The sequence below is a fragment of the Salmo salar genome, chromosome ssa05 (assembly GCF_905237065.1).
Source record: "Salmo salar chromosome ssa05, Ssal_v3.1, whole genome shotgun sequence".
NCBI lineage: Eukaryota > Metazoa > Chordata > Actinopteri > Salmoniformes > Salmonidae > Salmo > Salmo salar.
Genome location: NC_059446.1, coordinates 71,293,514 through 71,316,339, shown reverse-complemented (window position 1 = coordinate 71,316,339; position 22,826 = coordinate 71,293,514). Strand labels below are relative to the sequence as shown.

The 22,826-nt window shown below is 44.8% G+C and overlaps 1 protein-coding gene across 1 annotated transcript; it reads left to right on the top strand.

The window, feature by feature from the left end:
* Window positions 1-316: 316 nt before the first annotated feature.
* On the top strand, window positions 317-21,015 carry LOC106605865 (glycogen synthase kinase-3 beta). The gene is made up of 10 exons (XM_045718724.1): window positions 317-730; window positions 6,074-6,261; window positions 9,805-9,888; window positions 10,029-10,139; window positions 14,374-14,504; window positions 14,778-14,982; window positions 16,002-16,097; window positions 16,257-16,443; window positions 18,095-18,172; window positions 18,415-21,015. Exons 1-10 carry the CDS (start codon window positions 556-558, stop codon window positions 18,477-18,479), a joined length of 1,320 nt encoding a protein of 439 aa, XP_045574680.1. The 5' UTR covers window positions 317-555; the 3' UTR covers window positions 18,480-21,015.
* Window positions 21,016-22,826: the final 1,811 nt, after the last annotated feature.

Genomic DNA, 22,826 nt, shown 5'->3' with positions numbered 1-22,826 from the left:
GCATTACAATTGTCAAGACAAGCACAATACGAAGCACTATGAATCCCTGTCTTTGGTGTGCATTTTCTATTAGAAGTCGAAATATATTCTCTTTATTTGTATACTTTTACCGTTTGTAACCACTAAGCTCCACAAGCGCACTTTGGGATGTAATCATTAGTCCAAACAGTTGCAAACTGTTGCATTTTGCAACGAAGCGAGAGTTTCTATTGGCCAAATTCAGGTAGGCCCCGCCCTGTGTCGTTCCGTTTGTTTACGTTAAAAGAAAAGTTTTGCAACAGAATTGGCGTAATGAATACACCCCAGTTGGATCTGCCCTCAAAACTTCGTTACCCATGAAGCAGTGCTATCAGCCAGCGCGTTGCTGTGCGTCAAGTCCAACTACTGTGCCAAGCGAAGAAGAAAGGGGGAGACGTACAAGCTAGCTAAAACGATATGCTACCAATGCAGTTAAATTTGTAACGACTTCTTTAGAAAAGATAGGTCAACTCTGTGCCTGCTTGGCTCTAAATCGAAACAAACTTTTCCCCTGCCCCGGCTTTAGCGCACATAGATATGAGCGGCAGCGGGCGGCCCAGGACCAGCTCGTTTGCTGAGCCTCCAGGGGCTCCCGGAGCCGCTTCAGCCGCCGCCGGATCGTCTGTTACCGGAGGGATTTCTGCAGGAAAATCTGGGGCTTCACAGGCCACAGGGAGCAGCTCGACTGGCTTCGGAAATTTGAAACTAGCCCGTGAGTATAGCTAATTGAACACAAAACGAAGGGATCGGGATATGTGTGTACTGGTAATTTAAATGAAGTATCTAACTAAACAAATTGATAAAACTGTCGATGTTATAATTTCTCAAAGCAAACCTAGCTAGCTGGCTAGGCTATGTATGTTTTTGTAGAAGGGACAGTGGGATCAAGCCGGGCTTTGATTGTGGCATATCTGGCTAACGTTAACTAGCATAGCATTTGAGGTGAAACGTCTATACGATGTTAGAAACTGGGAAGAAATTGATGAAAATAGAATGGAACCAGATTAATGTGATATTTGTCGTTGGAAGCCAGATTGGAAAACGGGCATCAGCGGTAACGTTACCTACCTAGGTGAAATCAAACGAGGTTGACCGTCGTCCTCATTTAGCTAGTTAGCCTGTAATCTTAGCTATTAGCATTGAAAGTTATGTAGCTGGTTGCTTCGTTAGCTAGCTAACGTTAGACAGGTAACCTAACTAACAGCTATATATGCTATTTAGGGAGACGAAGTTAGCGTTAATTCAGTTCACATAACGTAAAATATTGGGGATTTATACGACATGGCTTAATGTGACCCTGACCAATTAGCTTTAAATCTAGCTAACTTGTTCAATAACAATTTACGTGCTAGCTTGTCCAAGGCAGGAAAAGAATTAGCCAGCTGGAGTTGTGTCAAAGGTCTGTCAATGTCATTTTTATAACGTTACAAGTCCAGTTTTGTTTTGCAGTTTTTTGGTCAACCGTTTTAGATTGGGTGGTAAGGAACCGTTTGGTATCTATCTTGTTATTGGAATAATACTATCATAACCACGTATTTCCAAATACAATATGTGTTGGTCTCATCTCGTTATTGTTCAAGATCTGATTGCTTTTCCTCATATTTGCCTAATTTGACACGTCCATATATTGATAGATCAAATAATCTTCATAGTTAGGAAAGTCCTATTGCTTTCCATTGAGACTTCCGCACATTGAGGATTCTTCCAAAGGGTCTCATTCTCACCAATTTTTCACATCCAGTGCAATGACAGGAATTGACTGTATGCCCAATGGTAGTTTGGATATGCGGTGTTGGCAGAACATCTACAGGGACAGAGGGAGGAGGTGTTGACATGGTCAGACTTAGGGAAAACCAAATCTGGAACATTGCACCACAATGTCCATGTCAAGCAGACAGTAGCTAGTTTACTCTGCCATATGTCAGGAGGTGGTTGAAAGATTACCCATCAACTTGGTCTGCTCTTCTCTCTACCTTTGTGTGTGTGATTCTGAGTGGTAAGATCTGCATTGCTGACTTTTCCAAAATGTTGCTTGAGATGTATTTATGCTGTTGTTGAGCCCCTGGGTTTGAGCCCCTGGGTTTGAGCCCCTGGGTTTCTCTACATCAGTGGTTACCAACCAAGGATACTATTCAGTTGATGGTACAGTAACCGAAAAAGGTTGGGAAGCACTGCTCTACATTTTCAACTCCTTAATGACTCGTTAAATAAAATATTTAAATGCAAATTACATTTTAGACCAGTCATAATTTCTTCACTCCATTCATTGGGGAGCATTACAATTGTCTAGACAAGCACTATGAATCGCTCTCTTTGGTGTGCATTTTCTATTAGAAGTTGAAATATATGATCGTTATATTTGTATACTTTTACCGTTTGTAACCACTATGCTCCGCAAGTGCACTTTCTGGGATGTAATCATTAGTCCAAACTGTTGCATTTTGCAACGAAGCGAGAGAGGTCCCGCCCTGTGTCGTTCCATTTCTTTCCGTTAAAGAAACGTGGCACCACAATGTCCATATCAAACAGACAGTAGCTAGTCTACTCTGCCATATGTCAGGAGGTGGTTGAAAGATTATCCATATTTTGCTAAGACTTGAGTGGGTCCTTATTAAACTGAACACTTTTATCAATTCAGATGTATTTGCCACTGACATTTCTTCAGTTGAAAACCATAAATGTTGCCTTCCAGTTTCCAATCTGATCACAGACTGCTATTCTGATAGCCCTGCCATGTGGAAGACCCGGCCTGGGTCAACCATGGCACTTCAGACTGCACTGTGAATGTGCTCAGCTCACCAATGGAACCCTATGGGCTGATGTTGAAGCTTCAGTGTGAAGGGATTTGACTGGAGAGATTGAGGGTGGGGGGGGCAGAGTGAATCATTGGAAAGATAAGCTAGAGGTGGGAGATGAAGACTGGAAACAGGTGAGCGTCAGATAAATGACGAGCACATAGACGGTGCTGGTCAAATGTCTTCTCAGTCCAGCAGGGTATACATGAACACCTAGCCTAGAGCCTAATCAGCAGGTCATCCGTGGCCCAGTCTCTGTTCAGGCGTTCTAACAGTAATCCTCGGTTTTGAATGGGGTCTGATTTTGGTCTCTCCTGACCACACTACTGTATTCCTAGAAGGTTGTGCCCACTGATAAGCATTGTTTCTGGTCTGGAGGTGTCTGGACCTACCAGAAACCCTAACAAAGGTGCTGCGCAACTGTTAGGTTTCTGGAAGTAACACTGACTTGTCTAAGTGAAGTGCAAAGCCAAGATCAAGGGTTGTAAATGTCTGACAAAAAGGTGTCAGACAATCCTATTGGCAATTATTGCCTATGACTTATCTTAGTATCCTGGGGCTGCACTTAGCGTTACTGATGTTTTTCAGCTTCCTACTGCTCTATTGTTCTCAGCTCCTATCCTGGGGACCCACATGACTGCACATATTTGTTCCAGCACTAACACACCTACACCTGATTCAACTAATAAAGGGCTTGATGGTCAGTGAATTAGTTGTGTCTATATTAGTACTGGGCCCGGTTTCCCAAAAGCATCTTAAGGCTAAGTTCATTGTTAGAACCGTAGGATCCTATGCTTCTAAGATTAACTTAGCCTTAAAATGCTTTTGGGAGACTGGCCCAGGTCTGGAACAAAACTGCAGTTGTGGGCCACCAGGGCTGGAGTTGAAGAACACTGTAATAGAGAGTAAGTGGCAGTGCCACTAATCTGGTTAATATTCTCTACCTCTCTCTGTCAAAACTCTGTAGGATACTACAGCTCTGGCATAAATACATGTTTGGTTGTAATGCATGGCTGTGTAATCGCTAATCCTTTTAGTGACTGTGTTCACTCGCTTTATATTTAGAAATAAGCGATGAGTTACTTGAGACTAAAGTCTGAGCGTTCTGGAAATCACTTCTCTCCCTCTTACTCTTTCATTCAATCCTACTCATCAGACCTGTGTGTTAACTTCCTCTTTAGGAACCAAAGCACTTCCTTGACAGCTGATCTGTCTGACTGCTCATCTTTGCATTCATCATTAAAGTGACTATCATGCCACTGCTGTTTCATATTTAACACTCCCCTCTGACTCCACTTCTTAAGAAGAGGACGACACAGACGCAAACGCTGTGAGCCACATGATTACAGATCAGATGACGTTCTCTGGTCGTATGAGACGTCAGAAGGAAGAATAGTTTAAAGACTCATGCAAAGTTCTGGTTTGGATTAATCAATGAATCTAATGCCTACCCAGTGTGAATTCTACCACTAGCTATGATGACCCTTCATATACTAGTATGTGAAAAGCTATGTGTGGCATCTCCAGTGGGTTTATTACAACATGCCGTCCAGAGGCATCCAGAGGTGTCTAGTCTACATCATAGGAGTTGACTTTAAATCCATCAATCAACGGCGCCCACCTAATGCTTTTAGCAGTGCTGAACAAAACCTCCCGCCGTTCACCCTCCCTTCCAGTCTGATTCCTGAGACTCACATAGTCCGGCTTTACAATTAGAGGATTCAAATTAAATACATTTCTATCTTCAGCAGAGGAAGATCCAAATTTGTCTTCTCAACAAAATCTTAAGCTAGTCAACCAGTTATATAGCTTTGTTCTAGAGGCCTTGTCAGACTTTAGAGTAGAACTGGGAGATAGTTATTAGAGAAAGCATGGTCATGTTGAGGCAGGTGAATGGAGGAACCGGTGCACACACTCACTGGGCGTGCTACTGTACTGTCCATTCAATGTTATCACAGGCTCTGACAAGCTGGTTGGCTCCAGGCCCTACCTCTACTGTAGTGTTCCTCCTCCCTTCACAATCTGTGCTACTGGTGTGTCAGTCAGTTCACCCTCAACCGTTCACACACACACCACACTGAGCTGCACGTCTGACCCGAAGTAGAACTTCCCTGTGGCTCAGTTGGTAGAGCATGGTTTTTGCAACTCCAGCATGGTGTGTGCAATGCCAGGGTTGTGGGTTCGATTCCCACGGGGGGCCAGTACAAATGGTATTTTTTTATTTTATTTTTATTTTTTTATAAATGCATGAAATCAAATGTATGCATTCACTGCTGTAAGTCGCTCTGGGTAAGAGCGTCTGCTAAATGACTAAAATGTAAATGTAAAAATGTAACTGTCACTCACTGTATGAACTGAGAATCTTCCTTTCCACAAGGTCGCAGATCAGACAGTAGGGCTGTGATGATACCAGTATTATGATATTTTGTTCCATGTCATCAATGAAAACATGAAGCAGACCACTATTTGGTCTTTTGAAAACTTGCTATATGTAAAATATTGTGCCCTATGGCTTAGAAAATGGATGACAACATGTTAGTTTCCAACATTAGATATTTTTTCCTGAAGAAGTTAAACCGCGTTTTGTTTCCTTGCCAAGATACTGAGTATCGCAATACTACTATTGTCCCGGCCCTAACAGACAATGGTCCCGTTCAAACACTTTAAAAATGCACCCTCCGTTGCTTGGAGACAGCTTTGACAGAATGTCATATCTATAATTACTGTGTTGGAGAGCCCTCACTTTCACCCAACCCACCATGTTAAATCGCCCGTTACCTCAAGAAACAGAGGAACGCAAGAATGCATTTCTCAGTATTGTCAGGGTCCTGGTATTTAAACCGTACTGGCAGTGTAGTGAGGGGGTGAAGAGGTTAGCGGAGTTCAGAGCTGTGCCAGCCAGGCGTGCAGCCTCCCCCCGGTGAGACAGGGTGGAGGTGGTTCAGTGTAGCTACTACAGCTCATTACCAGCTAGTAGTATGTGTCTGTGGGGAGACTCTCCCGAGGTTACGGACATTTAGAGACGGAGGGAGAGCGAGGGGGAGTGATGAACATTTGTTGTTTAGTGTTTCCCCTCAGGGGATTGGGGGAAAGGATGAGGTGACCGTCACTACGTTTCCTGCCTCTAAACCAGAGTCATGGTCCTCTCAGTGTGTGTCCCTCTGCATCTGGATAACATCTAAAATACTTGGGGACCTTTAGCCCCCCTCCCAAATGGTCATGTACCTTAATGTGTTTTGACCTCTGTACCTCTCCCTCAGGAGACAGTGGCAAGGTGACGACTGTGGTGGCCACACCAGGCCAGGGTCCAGACCGCCCACAGGAGGTGTCCTACACAGACATCAAGGTGATCGGGAATGGTTCCTTCGGGGTGGTGTACCAGGCCCGCCTCATTGACAGCCAGGAGATGGTGGCCATCAAGAAGGTTCTGCAGGACAAGAGGTTTAAGGTACAGAGTCTACAGACACACAGCACAACCCACTTCCACTGGCACTCTACGCCAGTGTTGTAGTACTCGAGTCCTGGACTCAGACTCAAGTCCTGATTTAAAAAAATAAAATAAAATAAATGTATACTTGTGACTCGACCATTAATGACTGGGACTCACCTTCCCGTGTATTTGGACTGGATAGGCTACTATGATAAGCAGAACATTAGCAGCACTGGGTGTGCAGAGAAGTGAGGGTTCTGTTCTCTAGCTAGCACTGGGAATGACGCGCCACACTGGTGCGCTGAGGCCTACATCGGGCTGGTGCGCTGCGGTTCTGATGTAAAAATGTGCTTAACAGGTCACAAGTTGCATGGACTCACTTTGTGTGCAATAATAGTGTTTAACATGATTTTTGAATGACTACCTCATCTTTGTACCCCACACTTACAATTATCTGTAAGGTCACTCAGTCGAGCAGTGAGTATCAAACACAGATTCAACCACAAAGATCAGGGAGGTTTTCCAATGCCTCGGAAAGAAGGGCACCTATTGGTAGATGGGTTAAAAAAAATCTATAAAGCGGACATCGAATATCCCTTTGAGATTTGAAGTTATTACTTACGCTTTAGATGGTGTATCGATACACTTTTTTTTAAATGTATGCTTGTTTTTTTAAATGGTTGAATTAATAAACTAAACTAATGCTAAAACCCAGTCACTACAAATATACAGGCGTCCTTCTTGACTCAGTTGCCGTAGAGGAAGGAAACCACTCAGGGATTTCACCATGAGGCCAATGGTGACTTTATAACAGTTGCGGAGTTGGTTGTGATAGGATAAAACTGAGGGTGGATCAACAATATTAACCTAATTGAGAGTGAGAAGAAAGAAGCCTGTGACGAAGCAATTAGCTTTTTGTCCTGAATACAGTACAACACATTACTGAGTACCACTCCATATTTTCAAGCATAGTGGTAGCTGCATCATGTTATGCGTATGCTTGCAATTGTTAAGGGGGGGGGTTCAGGATAAAATAGACTTGTCTGGTGCTTAACTCCATTCAATCAGAGAAACTTGCTTCAAATCAAATTTCAAATCAAATCAAATTTATTTTTATATAGCCCTTCGTACATCAGCTGATATTCTCAAAGTGCTGTACAGAAACCCAGCCTAAAACCCCAAACAGCAAGCAAAGCATGTGAAAGAAGCACGGTGGCTAGGAAAAACTCCCTAGGAAAAACTCCCTAGAAAGGCCAAAAACCTAGGAAGAAACCTAGAGAGGAACCAGGCTATGAGGGGTGGCCAGTCCTCTTCTGGCTGTGCAGGGTGGATATTATAACAGAACATGGTCAAAATGTTCATAAATGACCAGCATGGTCAAATAATAATAATCATAGTAGTTGTCGAGGGTGCAACAAGCACGTCCGGTGAACAGGTCAGGGTTCCATAGCCGCAGGCAGAACAGTTGAAACTGGAGCAGCAGCACAGCCAGGTGGACTGGGGACAGCAAGGAGTCATCATACCAGGTAGTCCTGAGGCATGGTCCTAGGGCTCAGGTCCTCCGAGAGAAAGACAGAAAGAGAGAAAGAGAGAATTAGAGAGAGCATATTTAAATACACACAGGACACCGGATAAGACAAGAGAAATACTCCAGATGTAACAGACTGACCCTAGCCCCCCGACACATAAACTACTGCAGCATAAATACTGGAGGCTGAGACAGGAGGGATCAGAAGACACTGTGGCCCCATCCGATGATACCCCCGGACAGGGCCAAACAGGCAGGATATAACCCCACCCACTTTGCCAAAGCACAGCCCCCACACCACTAGAGGGATGTCTCCAACCACCAACTTACCGTCCTAAGACAAGGCCGAGTATAGCCCACAACGATCTCCGCCATGGCACAACCCAGGGGGGGGGGTGCGCCAACCCAGACAGGAAGACCACGTCAGTGACTCAACCCACTTCAGATTGCTTTCCACCAGACACTGGGAGATGAATTCACCTTTTAGCAGGACAATAACCTAAAACACAAGGCCAAATCTACACTGGAGTTGCTTACCAAGAAGACAGTGAATGTTCCTGAGCGACCGAGTTACAGTTTTGACTTTAAATCTACTTAAATCTATGGCAAGACCTGAAAATGGTTGTCTAACAATGATCAACAACCAAATTTGACAGAGCTTGAATAATTTTTTTTTAAAGAATAAGGGCCAAATGTTGCACAATCCAGGTGTGGAAAGCTCTTAGTGACTTACCCAGAAAGACTCACAGCTGTAATCGTTGCCAAAAGTGCTTATACAAAGTATTGACTCGAGTGTGGTTACTTATGTAAATTTGCTATTTCATTGTCAATAAATGTGCCAAAAATATTTTTATACATGTTTTCATTTTGTCATTATAGGGTATTGTGTGTAGATGGGTGAGAGAAAATAGTTAATCCATTTTGAATTCAGGCTGTAACACAATAAATCAAGGGGTATGTATGTAGGCTGCACATTGTAAGTGACTCACTTCCTTGTAACCACCAGTCACCAGCCTACTATTTAGCTTTGCCTGGTTAAGAAACACAAACTGCTTTATGAAATTGAAAACAATAGTATTGAATAAAAGGAAAACAAGTCTAGCTATTGGCTCTCTCTCCCCTTGAGTATTAAAAAGTAGGCTGTCTTTGAATTTGTCGTCTCGCTCTACCCTCCCAACTTTCCCTAGTCTTCCTCTGGGTTTCACTCTGGAATAAAAAAAAATCGGTGGGCAATTTACCAAAAGCCAAGAGCCTGTTACAATGATTGGAAATAATAATCTTAAGGGAGCAATATCCAATTCCGTCCAGAGACCATTCATCCCTTCAAAACATCATTGAACATTCTATTAAAATAAACTGTGTGGGCCTGTGTATGAAGGACTTATTTGTTTCGTGGGCTATTGCATATTGTAGGCAATTATGACCTTTCTGCAACTGGAGGAAAATCTTTGCGTTACTTCAATGCTCACATGAAAATCTTCCCACCAGACCGCCACTATTTGTTGCTGGGCAGATTTCTTCTACCAAATCCGAGCCAAATCAAGAGGCGCCACTCTAGCAACATACGAGCATCGAGCTAGCAAGCCGGAATAAAAATACCAACTATGTCTAAAGAACCCCTGACTCATAACTTTTTCTTACAATTTTTTTTTTTGTGTGCACATAAACCAAAATCATTAATGTTATTTATTTATTTTTTGTTAAATTCCAACCCAGTGACTCAGACTTGAGCACTTGGATCAGGACTCGAGCACGGACTTCACCATTGGTGACTCGAACTCAACTTAGCCTTAGACTTGTGACTCAAGCACATGACTCAACTGAAACACTGGTCTACACACACACACACACACACACACACAGTGCAACTCACTTCCACTGGCAGTCTACAGAAACACACCATTGCCCCTCATCACTCACACACTATCAGGTGTATTTCTGTATGTTCTCTCCCCATAATGCAATGTTACTACTGTTCAATTGATGAATTGTTAATACCTAAATTACACCCCCTTCCTATTTCTATACTCCAGAACCGAGAACTACAGATCATGAGGAAATTGGACCACTGCAACATTGTCAGGCTACGTTACTTTTTCTACTCCAGTGGGGAGAAGGTATGTACAAGTCTGACTACCAGGTATTGGGAACAACATTTGACATTTTCACATTTATGCAGCAAAAATAAAAATCCAGACTTGTGGAAAAAATATATTCAACAACATTGCTCTTCTCTCCTATTGTTTTCCCCTTACAGAAAGACGAGGTGTATCTGAACCTAGTGCTGGACTTTGTCCCAGAGACGGTGTACAGGGTGGCCCGGCACTTCAACAAGGCCAAGACCACCATCCCCATTATATACGTCAAGGTAATGCACTCACTACTACTTCTCTTCCCCTGTTTTTCTTATTGCTTTCCCTCCCTTTTATCCTCGTTCTCTCTGTCATTGTTTTTTTTTTCGCTCTCGCTTTTTCTCACTCAGTCTGTCTGTATTCTCATCTCTCTGTTGCCCTCACCCCTCCATCGTTCCTCTTTAAGCTCCATGCTGCTAGAGGCAGAGTTCTCTATTTAAATGAAATGTTACTAGGCTTGGGCGGTATACCGGGGTATTTGGAAATGGACGTTTTTCAATAAATATTCATATTTTAGCTACTTTGTAAGTAAATACCTACAGTCAACTTGTGCGATACATTAGAAGATGAAGCAGATTGCGTTCTTCATTTCACCTGTCACATTATTTTACATTATGAAGCTTACCGTAGTTCCCCAGGAAGCCAGTTACGTGTCTTTTTGTAAATAGCACAACGGGAGAAAGCGAGTCCAGCTGTTTATTGATAGTCGTGTTTTGTTTTTTTTCCTCAATAGAGTGATCAGGGACATGCACCTATAGTTTACCTTCCCAGAAAATACATTAGTTCAGCAGAAATTTGCTTCATTTTCATCAGATGCCACAGAAGTGCAAAGCTATTTGGCTAGCATTGTAAATGAGCTTACAATGAAAAAGCAAGGTATTTCTTACAAAACCAATGCATGGCTGTCATATTTCTAATGTTTACCATAGAAACAATGTAGCTGGCTACATTTCCTAATGTTTTGCTTCAAGTTAATCTTGCATTTTACCAGAGAGAAGTAGGCTGGTTACACTGAGGAAAAGTATCTACACATCAGAGTGCTGTCTGCTGATAGAATGCCCTTAGTGAATTCTCATCCCAGTGGACAAATACAACTGAAGCACAATGTTTGTCTGATGCCGAGCAGAAATTACATAGAATTAGTTTACAAAACACAGCAAGATACTTTTTTTCCTGAATGCAGAATTCTTCATGAACGCGACACCTGAGTTTAACATTCTATCATCTTCTCCAAGTAGAGCAGACAGGCCCGTTGCCCTAGCGACTGCACAACGTGTTCACATGCTGCTCGGAGCCAGTACTGTTCTTCCTTCAGATAAGCATGCGTCAACTTTGTTTGTACATTTGTATTTCGTTCACATTCGCTTGTAAATGTCCAAATTCACAAAAAATGACGTTCGGTAGCGCCTACCTAATGTATAACTGTATGAGCTGGATTGCCGGTCTTTGCAATTACTTTATTTTCATTTGCGCTCGTTAGCATATTTAGGTAGCAGCCTCCATGGAAATTTGCCATTACTTGTACTAATTTTGTTAGCCTTCTGGTAATAGATACCCAACAGGCTTTTTTTGTGTTTTGTGGCTCCCCCTTGTGTACTAAACAGGTAATACTGTAAATCCCGTCATGAGAGAAGGGCGGTATGATGATGTAGAATCTGGGTACCGCCCAACCCTAAATGGTACTGTATTTGAATAGAGGACTCTTCCCCCAAGGATCTGATGAGAAGAAAACACATTGATGTTATGTTCTCTCTGCTCTGACTCTTCACTGACCTCTGGTAGTCTTTGTCTGTCACCTCTCTTTTCCAACTCCTCCATTCTCTTATTTTCCTACATCAGATCCCCTCTTTTCCTACATCAGATTTTTTGGGGACAATGCCAACTTCAGTGTTTTAGAATTGGACAAATTTGAGAGAGAGAAACCAACTTTCTCTGTTTGCAGTATGCTTGGTTGTCTGTTTAGAAGGGCACTTACGTTGTCTGTTAGCTGTGTGTGTGTGTGTACTATGCCCCGTTGCAGCAGAGAGGACTATCTGTGTCTCATGGCCCATTTGCCTCAGCCCACCCTGCTGCTCTCTCCTGTGGTGTGGAGATGCATACTGATCATACACACACATTACCCTCACTCAGCATCTCCACACTCTCCTCTCCACCTCTCCTTGTGCTCCTCTCTTCCCTCCCTACTCTCTTTATCCACATCTCTTCCTTCCCTTACACTCCCTCTCTCCTTGTTCCCTTCTTCCCTCACTACTCTTCAGCCCCTTTCTCTCTCCAATTAAATTCAAAGGGTCTTTATTGGCATGGGGAAACATATTTACATTGCCAAAGCAAGTTAAATAAACAGTAAACAGATGTGAGAAGGCGTAAGGTAACTGAGCTAAACGACTATCGCCCCCGTAGCACTCACTTCCGTCATCATGAAGTGCTTTGAGAGACTAGTCAAGGATCATATCACCTCCACTCTACCTGACACCCTAGACCCACTCCAATTTGCTTACCGCCCCAATAGGTCCACAGACGACGTAATTGCAATCACACTGCACACTGCCCTAACCCATCTGGACAAGAGGAATACCTATGTAAGAATGCTGTTCATCGACTACAGCTCACCATTTAACACCATAGTACCCTCAACTCGTCATTAAGCTCGAGACCCTGGGTCTTGACCCCGCCCTGTGCTACTGGGTCCTGGACTTTCTGACGGGACGCCCCCAGGTGGTGAGGGTAGGTAACAACATCTCCACCCCGCTGATCCTCAACACTGGGGCCCCACAAGGGTGCGTTCTCAGCCCTGTCCTGTACTCCCTGTTCACCCACGACTGCGTGGCCATGCACGGCTCCAACTCAATCATCAAGTTTGCAGACGACACTACAGTGGTAGGCTTGATTACCAACAACGACGAGACGGCCTACAGGGAGGAGGTGAGGGCCCTCGGAGTGTGGTGTCAGGAGAAAAAAAAACTCACACTCAATGTCAACAAAACAAATGTCAACAGACAAACTGAAATGGTCCAGCCACACACACAGCGTGGTGAAGGTGCGACAGCGCCTCTTCAACCTCAGGAGGCTGAAGAAATTTGGCTTGTCACCTAAAACACTCACAAACCTTTAAAGATGCACAATCAAGAGCATCCTGTCGGGCTGTATCACTGCCTGGTACGGCAGCTGCTCCGCCCATAACCGTAAGGCTCTCCTGAGGGTAGTGAGGTCTGCACAACGCATCACCGGGGGCAAACTACCTGCCCTCCAGGACACCTACACCACCCGATGTCACAGGAAGGCCAAAAAGATCATCAAGGACAACAACCACCCGAGCCACTGCCTGTTCACCCCGCTATCATCCAGAAGGCTAGGTCAGTACAGGTGCATCAAAGCTGGGACCGAGAGACTGAAAAACAGCTTCTCAAGGCCATCAGACTGTTAAACAGCCATCACTAACATTGAGTGGCTGCTGCCAACATACTGACTCAAATCTCTAGCCACTTAATAATACAAAATTGGATATAATAAATGTATCACTAGTCACTTTAAACAATGCCACTTTATATAATGTTTACATACCCTACATTACTCATATGTATATGCTGTACACTATACCATCTACTGCATCTTGCCTATGCTGTTCGGCCATCTCTCATCCATATATTTATATGTACATATTCTTATTCATTCCTTTACACTTGTGTGTATAAGGTAATTGTTGTGAAATTGTTACATTACTTGTTAGATATTACTGCACGGTCGGAACTAGAAGCACAAGCATTTCGCTACACTCGCATTAACATCTGCTAACCATGTGTATCTGACCAATACAATTTGATTTGACAACAATATCAACAAACTATTAGATTTTAACAGTAAATATTGCATGTTTAAAGGTTTAAAAAAAAAAAAAGTTTTCTCCATCACTTCTCTGTCCCCCCCAAAATGCTCTTTCTGTGGTGTGCAATTAAGCTTGTTTCCCTCTAAATCTGCCCCTCTGCCACAGCCGGGCAACCGCATCCCCCTCTCAACACCCGTCTGTCTACCCCCTGCACCCTGTGTGCCCAATAACACAGCTAACGACCCAACAGAGAGACCCCAACACACGCACACTCAGACAGCCAAGAAACCCTTACACACATAGACATTTTCTGCTATGCTAGCTCTAAGCTTTGCAATGGGAGCATTGTACTGGCATGTCTAGAGCAGAGAACCCATTAGTTGTTGCAATGTGTTTGAGTAAGTTGCATACATCCAGAATGTTTGGCTGTTCTGAGTGCAGTGGAGTTGGTGACCAACAGTAGCTGTCTGGACACTTGGCATGACTGTAGTAGTAGGAGGGGTTTATGATGATCAGTGCTGTTACTGTCTGCTGTGCTGCTAACTGTGTGTGTGTGTGCTTATTTCTTATATAGTTTTTTTTAAACATACTTTCCACACCTTAAGTGTGTATATGTTAACATCATGTGTCTTGTGTTCTCCCTCCAGGTGTACATGTACCAGCTGTTCCGCAGTCTGGCCTATATCCATTCCCAGGGTGTGTGTCACAGAGACATCAAACCCCAGAACCTGCTGGTGGACCCCGAGACGGCCATCCTCAAACTCTGTGACTTCGGCAGGTTAGTCTGCCTGTCTGTCAGTGAGCACCTCTGGCCATCTCTGGATGTCTCTGTGTTTCTTAGGCTTCGTTTACACAGGCAGCCCAATTCTTCTGATCTTTTTTTTCCACTAATTGGTCATTTCAGATATTTGTCAGATCTGATTGGTCAGAAAAATATTCAGTATTGGACTGCCTGTGTAAATACCACCTTACTGCTCAGTCTGTCTAAATCGATCTCTGTTTCAATGTCTTTTTCTCTGAATGACCACCTCTCTCCCCCTCTTGTCACCAGTGCTAAGCAGCTTGTTCGCGGGGAGCCCAACGTGTCGTATATCTGCTCGCGGTACTACCGCGCCCCCGAGCTCATCTTTGGCGCCACGGACTACACGTCCAACATTGACATCTGGTCAGCGGGCTGCGTGCTGGCCGAACTGCTGCTGGGACAGCCCATCTTCCCCGGGGACAGCGGAGTGGACCAACTGGTAGAGATCATCAAGGTAGAGAAGAGGGGAGCTGAGAGGACACCAAACTGTAGGGGTGGGAGATGGAAAGGAGTGTAGGTCTACAGTGGCTTGCGAAAGTATTCACCCCCTTGGCATTTTTCCTATTTTGTTGCCTTACAACCTGGAATTAAAATTGACTTTTGGGGGGTTTGTATCATTTGATTTACACAACATGCCTACCACTTTAAAGATGAAAAATATTTTTTGTGAAACAAACAAGAAATAATACCAAAAAAAACTGAACTTGAGGGTGCATAACTATTCACCCCCCCAAAGTCAATACTTTGTAGAGCCATCTTTTGCAGCAATTACAGCTGCAAGTCTCTTGGGGTATGTCTCTATAAGCTTGGCACATCTAGCCATTCAGATTTTTACCCATTCTTCAAGGCAAAACTGCTCCAGCTCCTTCAAGTTGGATGGGTTCCGCTGGTGTACAGCAATCTTTAAGCCATACCACAGATTCTTGATTGGATTGAGGTCTGGGCTTTGAATAGGCCATTCCAAGACATTTTAAATGTTTCCCCTTAAACCACTGAATGTTGGTTAGCAGTATGCTTAGGGTCATTGTTCTGCTGGAAGGTGAACCTCTGTTCCAGTCTCAAATATCTGGAAGACTGAAACAGGTTTTCCTCAAGAATTTCCCTGTGTTTAGCGCCATCCATCATTCCTTCAATTTTGACCAGTTTCCCAGTTCCTGCCGATGGAAAAACATCCCCACAGCATGAAGCTGCCACTATACCATGCTTCACTGTGGGGATGATGTTCTCGGGGTGATGAGAGGTGTTGGGTTTGCGCCAGACATAGCATTTTCCTTGATGGCCAAAAAGCTCAATTTTAGTCTCATCTGACCAGAGTACCTTCTTCCATATGTTTGGGGAGTCTCCCACATGCCTTTTGGCGAACACCAAACGTGCTTGCTTATTTTTTTCTTTAAGCAATGGCTTTTTTTTTGGCCACTCTTCCGTAAAGCCCAGCTCTGTGGAGGGTACTTCATGCATCTTTCACTCTTCCAGGTTTTGGGGACTCCGACGAGAGAGCAGATCCGAGAGATGAACCCCAACTACACAGAGTTCAAATTCCCCCAGATCAAAGCACACCCCTGGACAAAGGTACTCTCTGCCCTCAGTTCTATTTAAATAGCCTTAACACCATTGTCTTCCATTGGAATCCATATTGGAGAGAACATTTTGAAGTGGAACAGATACGACAGCCTAAATGAGTCAAACAAGATGCCCTTTTTTTTTTCCTTTTTTTCTTCTCCCTGTCAGGTGTTTAAGCCGCGTACCCCCCCAGAGGCCATCTCCCTGTGTTCCCGTCTGTTAGAGTACACCCCTGTCACCAGGCTGTCTCCCCTGGAGGCCTGCGCCCACGCCTTCTTCGAAGAGCTGCGCCAGCCCACTGCCCATCTGCCCAGCGGACGAGAACTGCCCCTCCTCTTCAACTTCAGCCCCGTCGGTGAGTCCACTGCCCTCCCCCCCTCTGTTTGGCCCTCCCTCAGTCAGTAGCCATGCCCTCCTCTGTTTGGCCCTCCCTCAGACAGTAGCCATGCCCTCCTCTGTTTGGCCCTCCCTCAGTCAGTAGCCATGCCCTCCTCTGTTTGGCCCTCCCTCAGTCAGTAGCCATGCCCTCCTCTGTTTGGCCCTCCCTCAGTCAGTAGCCATGCCCTCCTCTGTTTGGCCCTCCCTCAGTCAGTAGCCATGCCCTCCTCTGTTTGGCCCTCCCTCAGTCAGTAGCCATGCCCTCCTCTGTTTGGCCCTCCCTCAGTCAGTAGCCATGCCCTCCTCTGTTTGGCCCTCCCTCAGTCAGTAGCCATGCCCTCCTCTGTTTGGCCCTCCCTCAGTCAGTAGCCATGCCCTCCTCTGTTTGGCCCTCCCTCAGTCAGTAGCCATGCCCTCCTCTGTTTGGCCCTCCCTCAGTCAGTCGCCATGCCCTCCTCTGTTTGGCCCTCCCTCAGTCAGTCGCCATGCCCTCCTCTGTTTGGCCCTCCCTCAGTCAGTAGCCATGCCCTCCTCTGTTTGGCCCTCCCTCAGTCAGTAGCCATGCCCTCCTCTGTTTGGCCCTCCCTCAGTCAGTAGCCATGCCCTCCTCTGTTTGGCCCTCCCTCAGTCAGTAGCCATGCCCTCCTCTGTTTGGCCCTCCCTCAGTCAGTAGCCATGCCCTCCTCTGTTTGGCCCTCCCTCAGACAGTAGCCATGCCCTCCTCTGTTTGGCCCTCCCTCAGACAGTAGCCATGCCCTCCTCTGTTTGGCCCTCCCTCAGTCAGTAGCCATGCCCTCCTCTGTTTGGCCCTCCCTCAGTCAGTAGCCATGCCCTCCTCTGTTTGGCCCTCCCTCAGTCAGTAGCCATGCCCTCCTCTGTTTGGCCCTCCCTCAGTCAGTCGCCATGCCCTCCTCTGTTTGGCCCTCCCTCAGTCAGTCGCCATGCCCTCCTCTGTTTGGCCCTCCCTCAGTCAGTAGCCATGCCCTCCTCTGTTTGGCCCTCCCTCAGTCAGTAGCCATGCCCTCCTCTGTTTGGCCCTCCTCTGTTTGGCCCTCCCTCAGTCAGTAGCCATGCCCTCCTCTGTTTGGCCCTCCTCTGTTTGGCCCTCCCTCAGTCAGTAGCCATGCCCTCCTCTGTTTGGCCCTCTTGCCTCAGACAGTAGCCATGCCCTCCTCTGTTTGGCCCTCCCTCAGACAGTAGCCATGCCCTCCTCTGTTTGGCCCTCCCTCAGTCAGTAGCCATGCCCTCCTCTGTTTGGCCCTCCCTCAGTCAGTAGCCATGCCCTCCTCTGTTTGGCCCTCCCTCAGACAGTAGCCATGCCCTCCTCTGTTTGGCCCTGCCTCAGACAGTAGCCATGCCCTCCTCTGTTTGGCCCTCCCTCAGTCAGTAGCCATGCCCTCCTCTGTTTGGCCCTCCCTCAGTCAGTAGCCATGCCCTCCTCTGTTTGGCCCTCCCTCAGTCAGTAGCCATGCCCTCCTCTGTTTGGCCCTCCCTCAGACAGTAGCCATGCCCTCCTCCCTTTTGCCCCAAGCTTCTGTGATCCCCTCAGTTTTCCAGATTAAGTCTGAAGCGTGTATGTTGAGTATCCTGTGTGTGTAGAATGAACCTCCTCTTTCTCTCTCTCTCAGAACTGTCTATCCAGCCCCAGTTGAACTCCACACTCATTCCTCCTCACGCTCGCGCACAGACGTCACCTGCCTCACACGGTATGTACAGCACAGCCTACCCGACACATGCTTATTACATGTTCAATACATGCTTATTAGATGACTACATATTTACAGGATAGGATAGGGGATATAGCTTCAAATCAACCTTTAAACAGTCTTTTTAAATGAATATTGCTGTGTTTGGATGTTAAACCCAACATACTAAAAACCATGACCTGATGGTGAACTGAAGTGTTTAGTGTGGTGTGTATCTGATGTCCTGTCTCTCTCTCCGCCAGATGGCAGTGTGTCGGACAGTACCGCCCAGCCCAGCTCAGTACCTGGATCCATCAACAGCACCTGAACCCCCCCCCCATTCACCCCGTCTTTCCCCTTTTCCTCTCAACCCCATCCCTCTCTTCCTACTCTTCCACCCCCCCTTAGCTCCAAACTTCAAAAGACAACTATATACACACACACACACATACAAACAAAAATACTAAAAAAGAATCTATTATCCCTTGAATATTCCCATTATAGATGTAAAAAAATATCTGTTGGTGGCAGTAGTCCAGTGACTGTTGGGTTGTAGAAGATGGGTGAATCTGACGAAAGCAGTTCTGTATTATAGTCTCTGCTAATCATATTTTATCCCTTAAAAAAAACTTTTATTTATTTGAAAGTGCATTTTGTTTTAGTGATGTATGCCAGTGAATGGGATGCGTCGAAACTGAGGCCTGTTTCAGTTCAGACAGTTTAAGACAATCTTCCGTTGAGGTTAAAAACCAAACGGTCACGTGGTCAGAGGACAGATCAGTCCCTGCAGCCAATGGGAGAACTCTGGGGAATGTAGGTGTTCATCTACCAAGACATTACTCCCAAACCAAGTCCAAAGTGTTAATTAGTTCTGAAAATGTAAGAACTGTGTTTTTATTTGTTTTATTAAATTGGATACCAAACAGCAGCAAATTGAACTGGCATTTTAAATTCGATGAGGTAATTTTTTTAGAAGCTTTTATCACACAGGTGATTCAAAAATAATCCAAAGGCGGAAACCGCTATCTGTTTTATTAAACTGTTTCTAAGAAGAAACATCGAGGTGAAAGTCTTAATGTCTTTTATTTGAATAAGAGGGACCTTTTTTTTTAAAGAATGGAATGTACATATTCAGTTTCTATAAGCTCTTGTCCCAGTCAGTTTAGCTGGAGACACTTGTGTGTAGGTGAGAAGTAAGCTTTGCACATCTCCAAAAGGGAGTAGAGCGGAGCCGTAGGGGCCCGCTGCACCTCTTGTGCAGTGGAGATATGCAACCTGTGTGTAGGGAGGGGTAGGGCTCCTCCAGTCACACCTGTACACCAATGGCCATATAGCCGTACTTGAACCAAAGCTCTGTCACATCAGCTTTGAAAGTACTTGGCACTTTCACTCCTCCCGCTCTCTCATTTTTCCTCAATTCAGTCTAGATGCACAATTACACTGCATGTAGGGGAGGTCTTAAGTGTAAGTGTGCTTGTGTGTGAATGAGGTTTTGTGTTTTTTTGTGTGTTTGACCATCTTCCATCTCCAAATCAACCCACTGTAGCACTCTTGTTTTTGTAAGTCTAGATTCTAACAGCATCACAGTGATTTATCATCAGTAAAACCTTGTTTTCATCTGGACCACCAACAGACTTGTATGTTCACCATGCGTTAGAGCAACCACACCTGTTCTCCCTCCCCACTCATCACCGCACTACAACGATGGTTTGATCTAAAATACCTGCACCTCAAGAAATGTAAATGCCCCAACCACTTCTGGAGCCTTCTGTTCCTCTCCTCCTTCCTCTGCCACTCCCGCTATCTCCTCTCTCTCCTTCCCTCTCTTTCTCTCACTGTAAATATATCAAGTACCTTTTTATTTAGTTTTTTTTGTTATTATATTGTTCTTGTAATTTCATTTTATTTTCTCTAGCAGAGGGGAGCTGGTGTAGCAGCGACCAGGCTCCTACTCCTCAGTCTGTCTGTAAATACAACTTCATTTCAGTCCCTGGCTCGGGGGGAAAAAACAGAACAAAATGTTTCTCTCGTTTTTATTCTCTCTCCCTCCATTTCTCTCTCGTTGCCTTTCCCACATAAATATTATGATCACTTTATTTATTGTATTTTTGCGGGGGTTTATTTTGTTTCTGTGGGGAGGGTTTGTCGTCGGCTGTAGGGTTTATTTTGTAAGAAGTCATCTATGCCCCGTGTCATGCACAATATTCCAACTTCCACGATTACTGGACTTTGATCCAAACTTGGGAGTGGTTTCCAATAAAGGTCCTGTATTTGCAAGTACTCATCCTAGCCAGTAGGTGAAACAATTATTATTATTTTTTTCATTGATGTGAAGGGATTCTCACATGACTCTGCGTCTATGGTAGTCTAGCTGATGTCCCAACAGTATAAATGGCTGATCCTATGTGGGGTTATTGGTGATATTGCTGTATATTGGTGGGTTTGAATGAGGGGATGGGTGGGGAGGGTGGTGTAATATGTCCCAAGACGTGTCCCTTCTCCCGTGTCCAATGTGTAATGGGTTTAACCTGTTACTTCTGTCTGTGATTACATGAATGAGTGATTGAATGGATGAACGAACTGATAAATCTTACAAAAGTGTGAGTTGGGAGACCGTGGATAAAAACATTTTTAATCTTAACTCTTCATTTTAGGAAAACAATGTTATTTTTGTGTTTTATTTTCCTGGCACAAGTTGGTTTTAATTTGTTGTGATCCTGATCTTTATGGCCCTGCACAAGGGTCATACTACATCACTGGTGGGAACAGAATGGTTTTGAAGTGAGAGAGGGGGGGCGGGGAACGAGAGAGACTGTTTTTGTTTGTTGGTATAAATCAACTCATGAATAAAGTGATGAAACTGCCCTGGTCTCATGTTATAAAGAATGGAAGTGTACAATCACACCATCAATTTATGTAGTGTCAGGTGTGAATGGCACCAAAACAATCTGCATTTATTGACCAGCGTACTTGACTGTTTTGGCTGCTAGTTGCAGACAGACATCTCATTTATGATTAACTTAATGAGGAACATTAAAACTTGGCTATGTTTCTACTACACAGGCCTTAAGTTAAATGACACACCAATAAGTAGTAATGCCATTTGTTTAATGCAAATGAAGTCTGAATGGTAGTAATAAGGCAGCTGACGGCAGAGCAGGGGCCAGAATGCCATAAGGCACTTAGGTTTTTAGTGTTTCCACAGCTGATTTCATCTGTGAGGAGGCCAATGAGCCATCCATCAGGAGGAGGGGTGGAGCTGACTGATCCTTCTAACACCCTCTTCTCATCCCCACTGGCAATGCCAGATGCAATCTGCCTGTCACTCATGACACCATGCTTTATGGTTCTGAGCTTGAGACTGTCACCATGGGGGGCCCACCAATGTGAGTAGCTTCCTTTAAGCCCACTAATCTGAAAGGATACTACTGAGGAAAGCACTAGGGTCAAATAAGTCCACTAGAAAGAGCATTTTAATCAAATGGAAACAAATAGTCACTTCAACGAATGTCATGTAGAGTTAAACCCCATTGACCACAACTTGAACTGTAGTAGTATCTGACATTTACTACTCCGATCAAAGCAATATTGCATGAGACCATAGTATATCATGAACATTGGCACAGCTAGGATCATGGAGGAAAATCTCTAATGAAAGGCCACTCCAGTGTATACATGAGCCAGGTGGCTGAACGTGCAAATGGCTTGGAAGGATGAAATTAAAATAGTTATTGGAACCACACAAATGTCAGTGAAATGATACCTTGCTTGATGAAATGTTATGTCTCTTTTTAGTTAATGAAATTACAGATGGGAGAGCCAAAGGGAGGGTGGTGGCCAGGTGTCATTGGCTTATGAATAGGTGGGCATCATAGGCAGATTAATAGGCAGGCAGATCATAATATTCTTAATAGTTTAATCTGCACATTTGATGGTGTTGTCATATGATGTATCCCCCCTTACTGTTTCTGCTTTTAAGAGCCCAGTTGATATCTGGTGAGTCACTTGATATGTCACAGATATAATACCTATGGACTATTCCATAACTATTCTAGAGCTTGTAGATCTGTACACACTTCAAACCTGTCTTTCCTGTGGACCGGTCTCAGAGGGGTTCTTAGTTCTAACTTTTCCATCCAACATGATTCAACCTCGAATGCCAAGGAGGGCAGGATTTCATTTTGCCACCAGGTGTTTCTGAACCTTTTGGCTGCATTTGTTTTTTCTGTAGTCAACAGAAAATATGGATGGGATTCTACAGAACCTTTGCCTCCCAGTGCTTTAGAGAAATCTAGTGAACATTGTAGTTTAAATCTGCCCCTCAGGTCCAGGCGGCAGCACTACTGAATTAACAGGAAGAGGCCTTGTCTGACCCGCTTAGCTCCATCAGCTCCACAGCAGTAGCTCAGTGAGACAGGAAGTGTCTCTAGAAACAGGAGAGAGAGAATGAGGAGGACAGACGAAGTGCAGCAGTAAACAGGGGCTCTCCAGTATATGAACCACATCCCTCAATGCAGAACATGTCTGGTTTGTTTCCACTCGACATACAATGTGTCAAGATTGAATAATGTTATTCTGTGGCACGTCAAGCACCTTGCACAGTTTCCGTGGAGATTGAGTGGCCCCTAGCTGGCCCTCCCCTGGCTGTGTGCCCGGACGCCTCTTTAACAATTTG

Excerpts from the sequence above, each read along its gene's own strand:
- LOC106605865 (XM_045718724.1), top strand. The coding sequence starts at position 556 with ATGAGCGGCAGCGGGCGGCCCAGGACCAGCTCGTTTGCTGAGCCTCCA. Across the intron at positions 16,098-16,256 it reads AAGCACACCCCTGGACAAAG|GTGTTTAAGCCGCGTACCCC; the intron begins GTACTCTCTGCC and ends TCTCCCTGTCAG. Across the intron at positions 18,173-18,414 it reads GACGTCACCTGCCTCACACG|ATGGCAGTGTGTCGGACAGT; the intron begins GTATGTACAGCA and ends TCTCTCCGCCAG.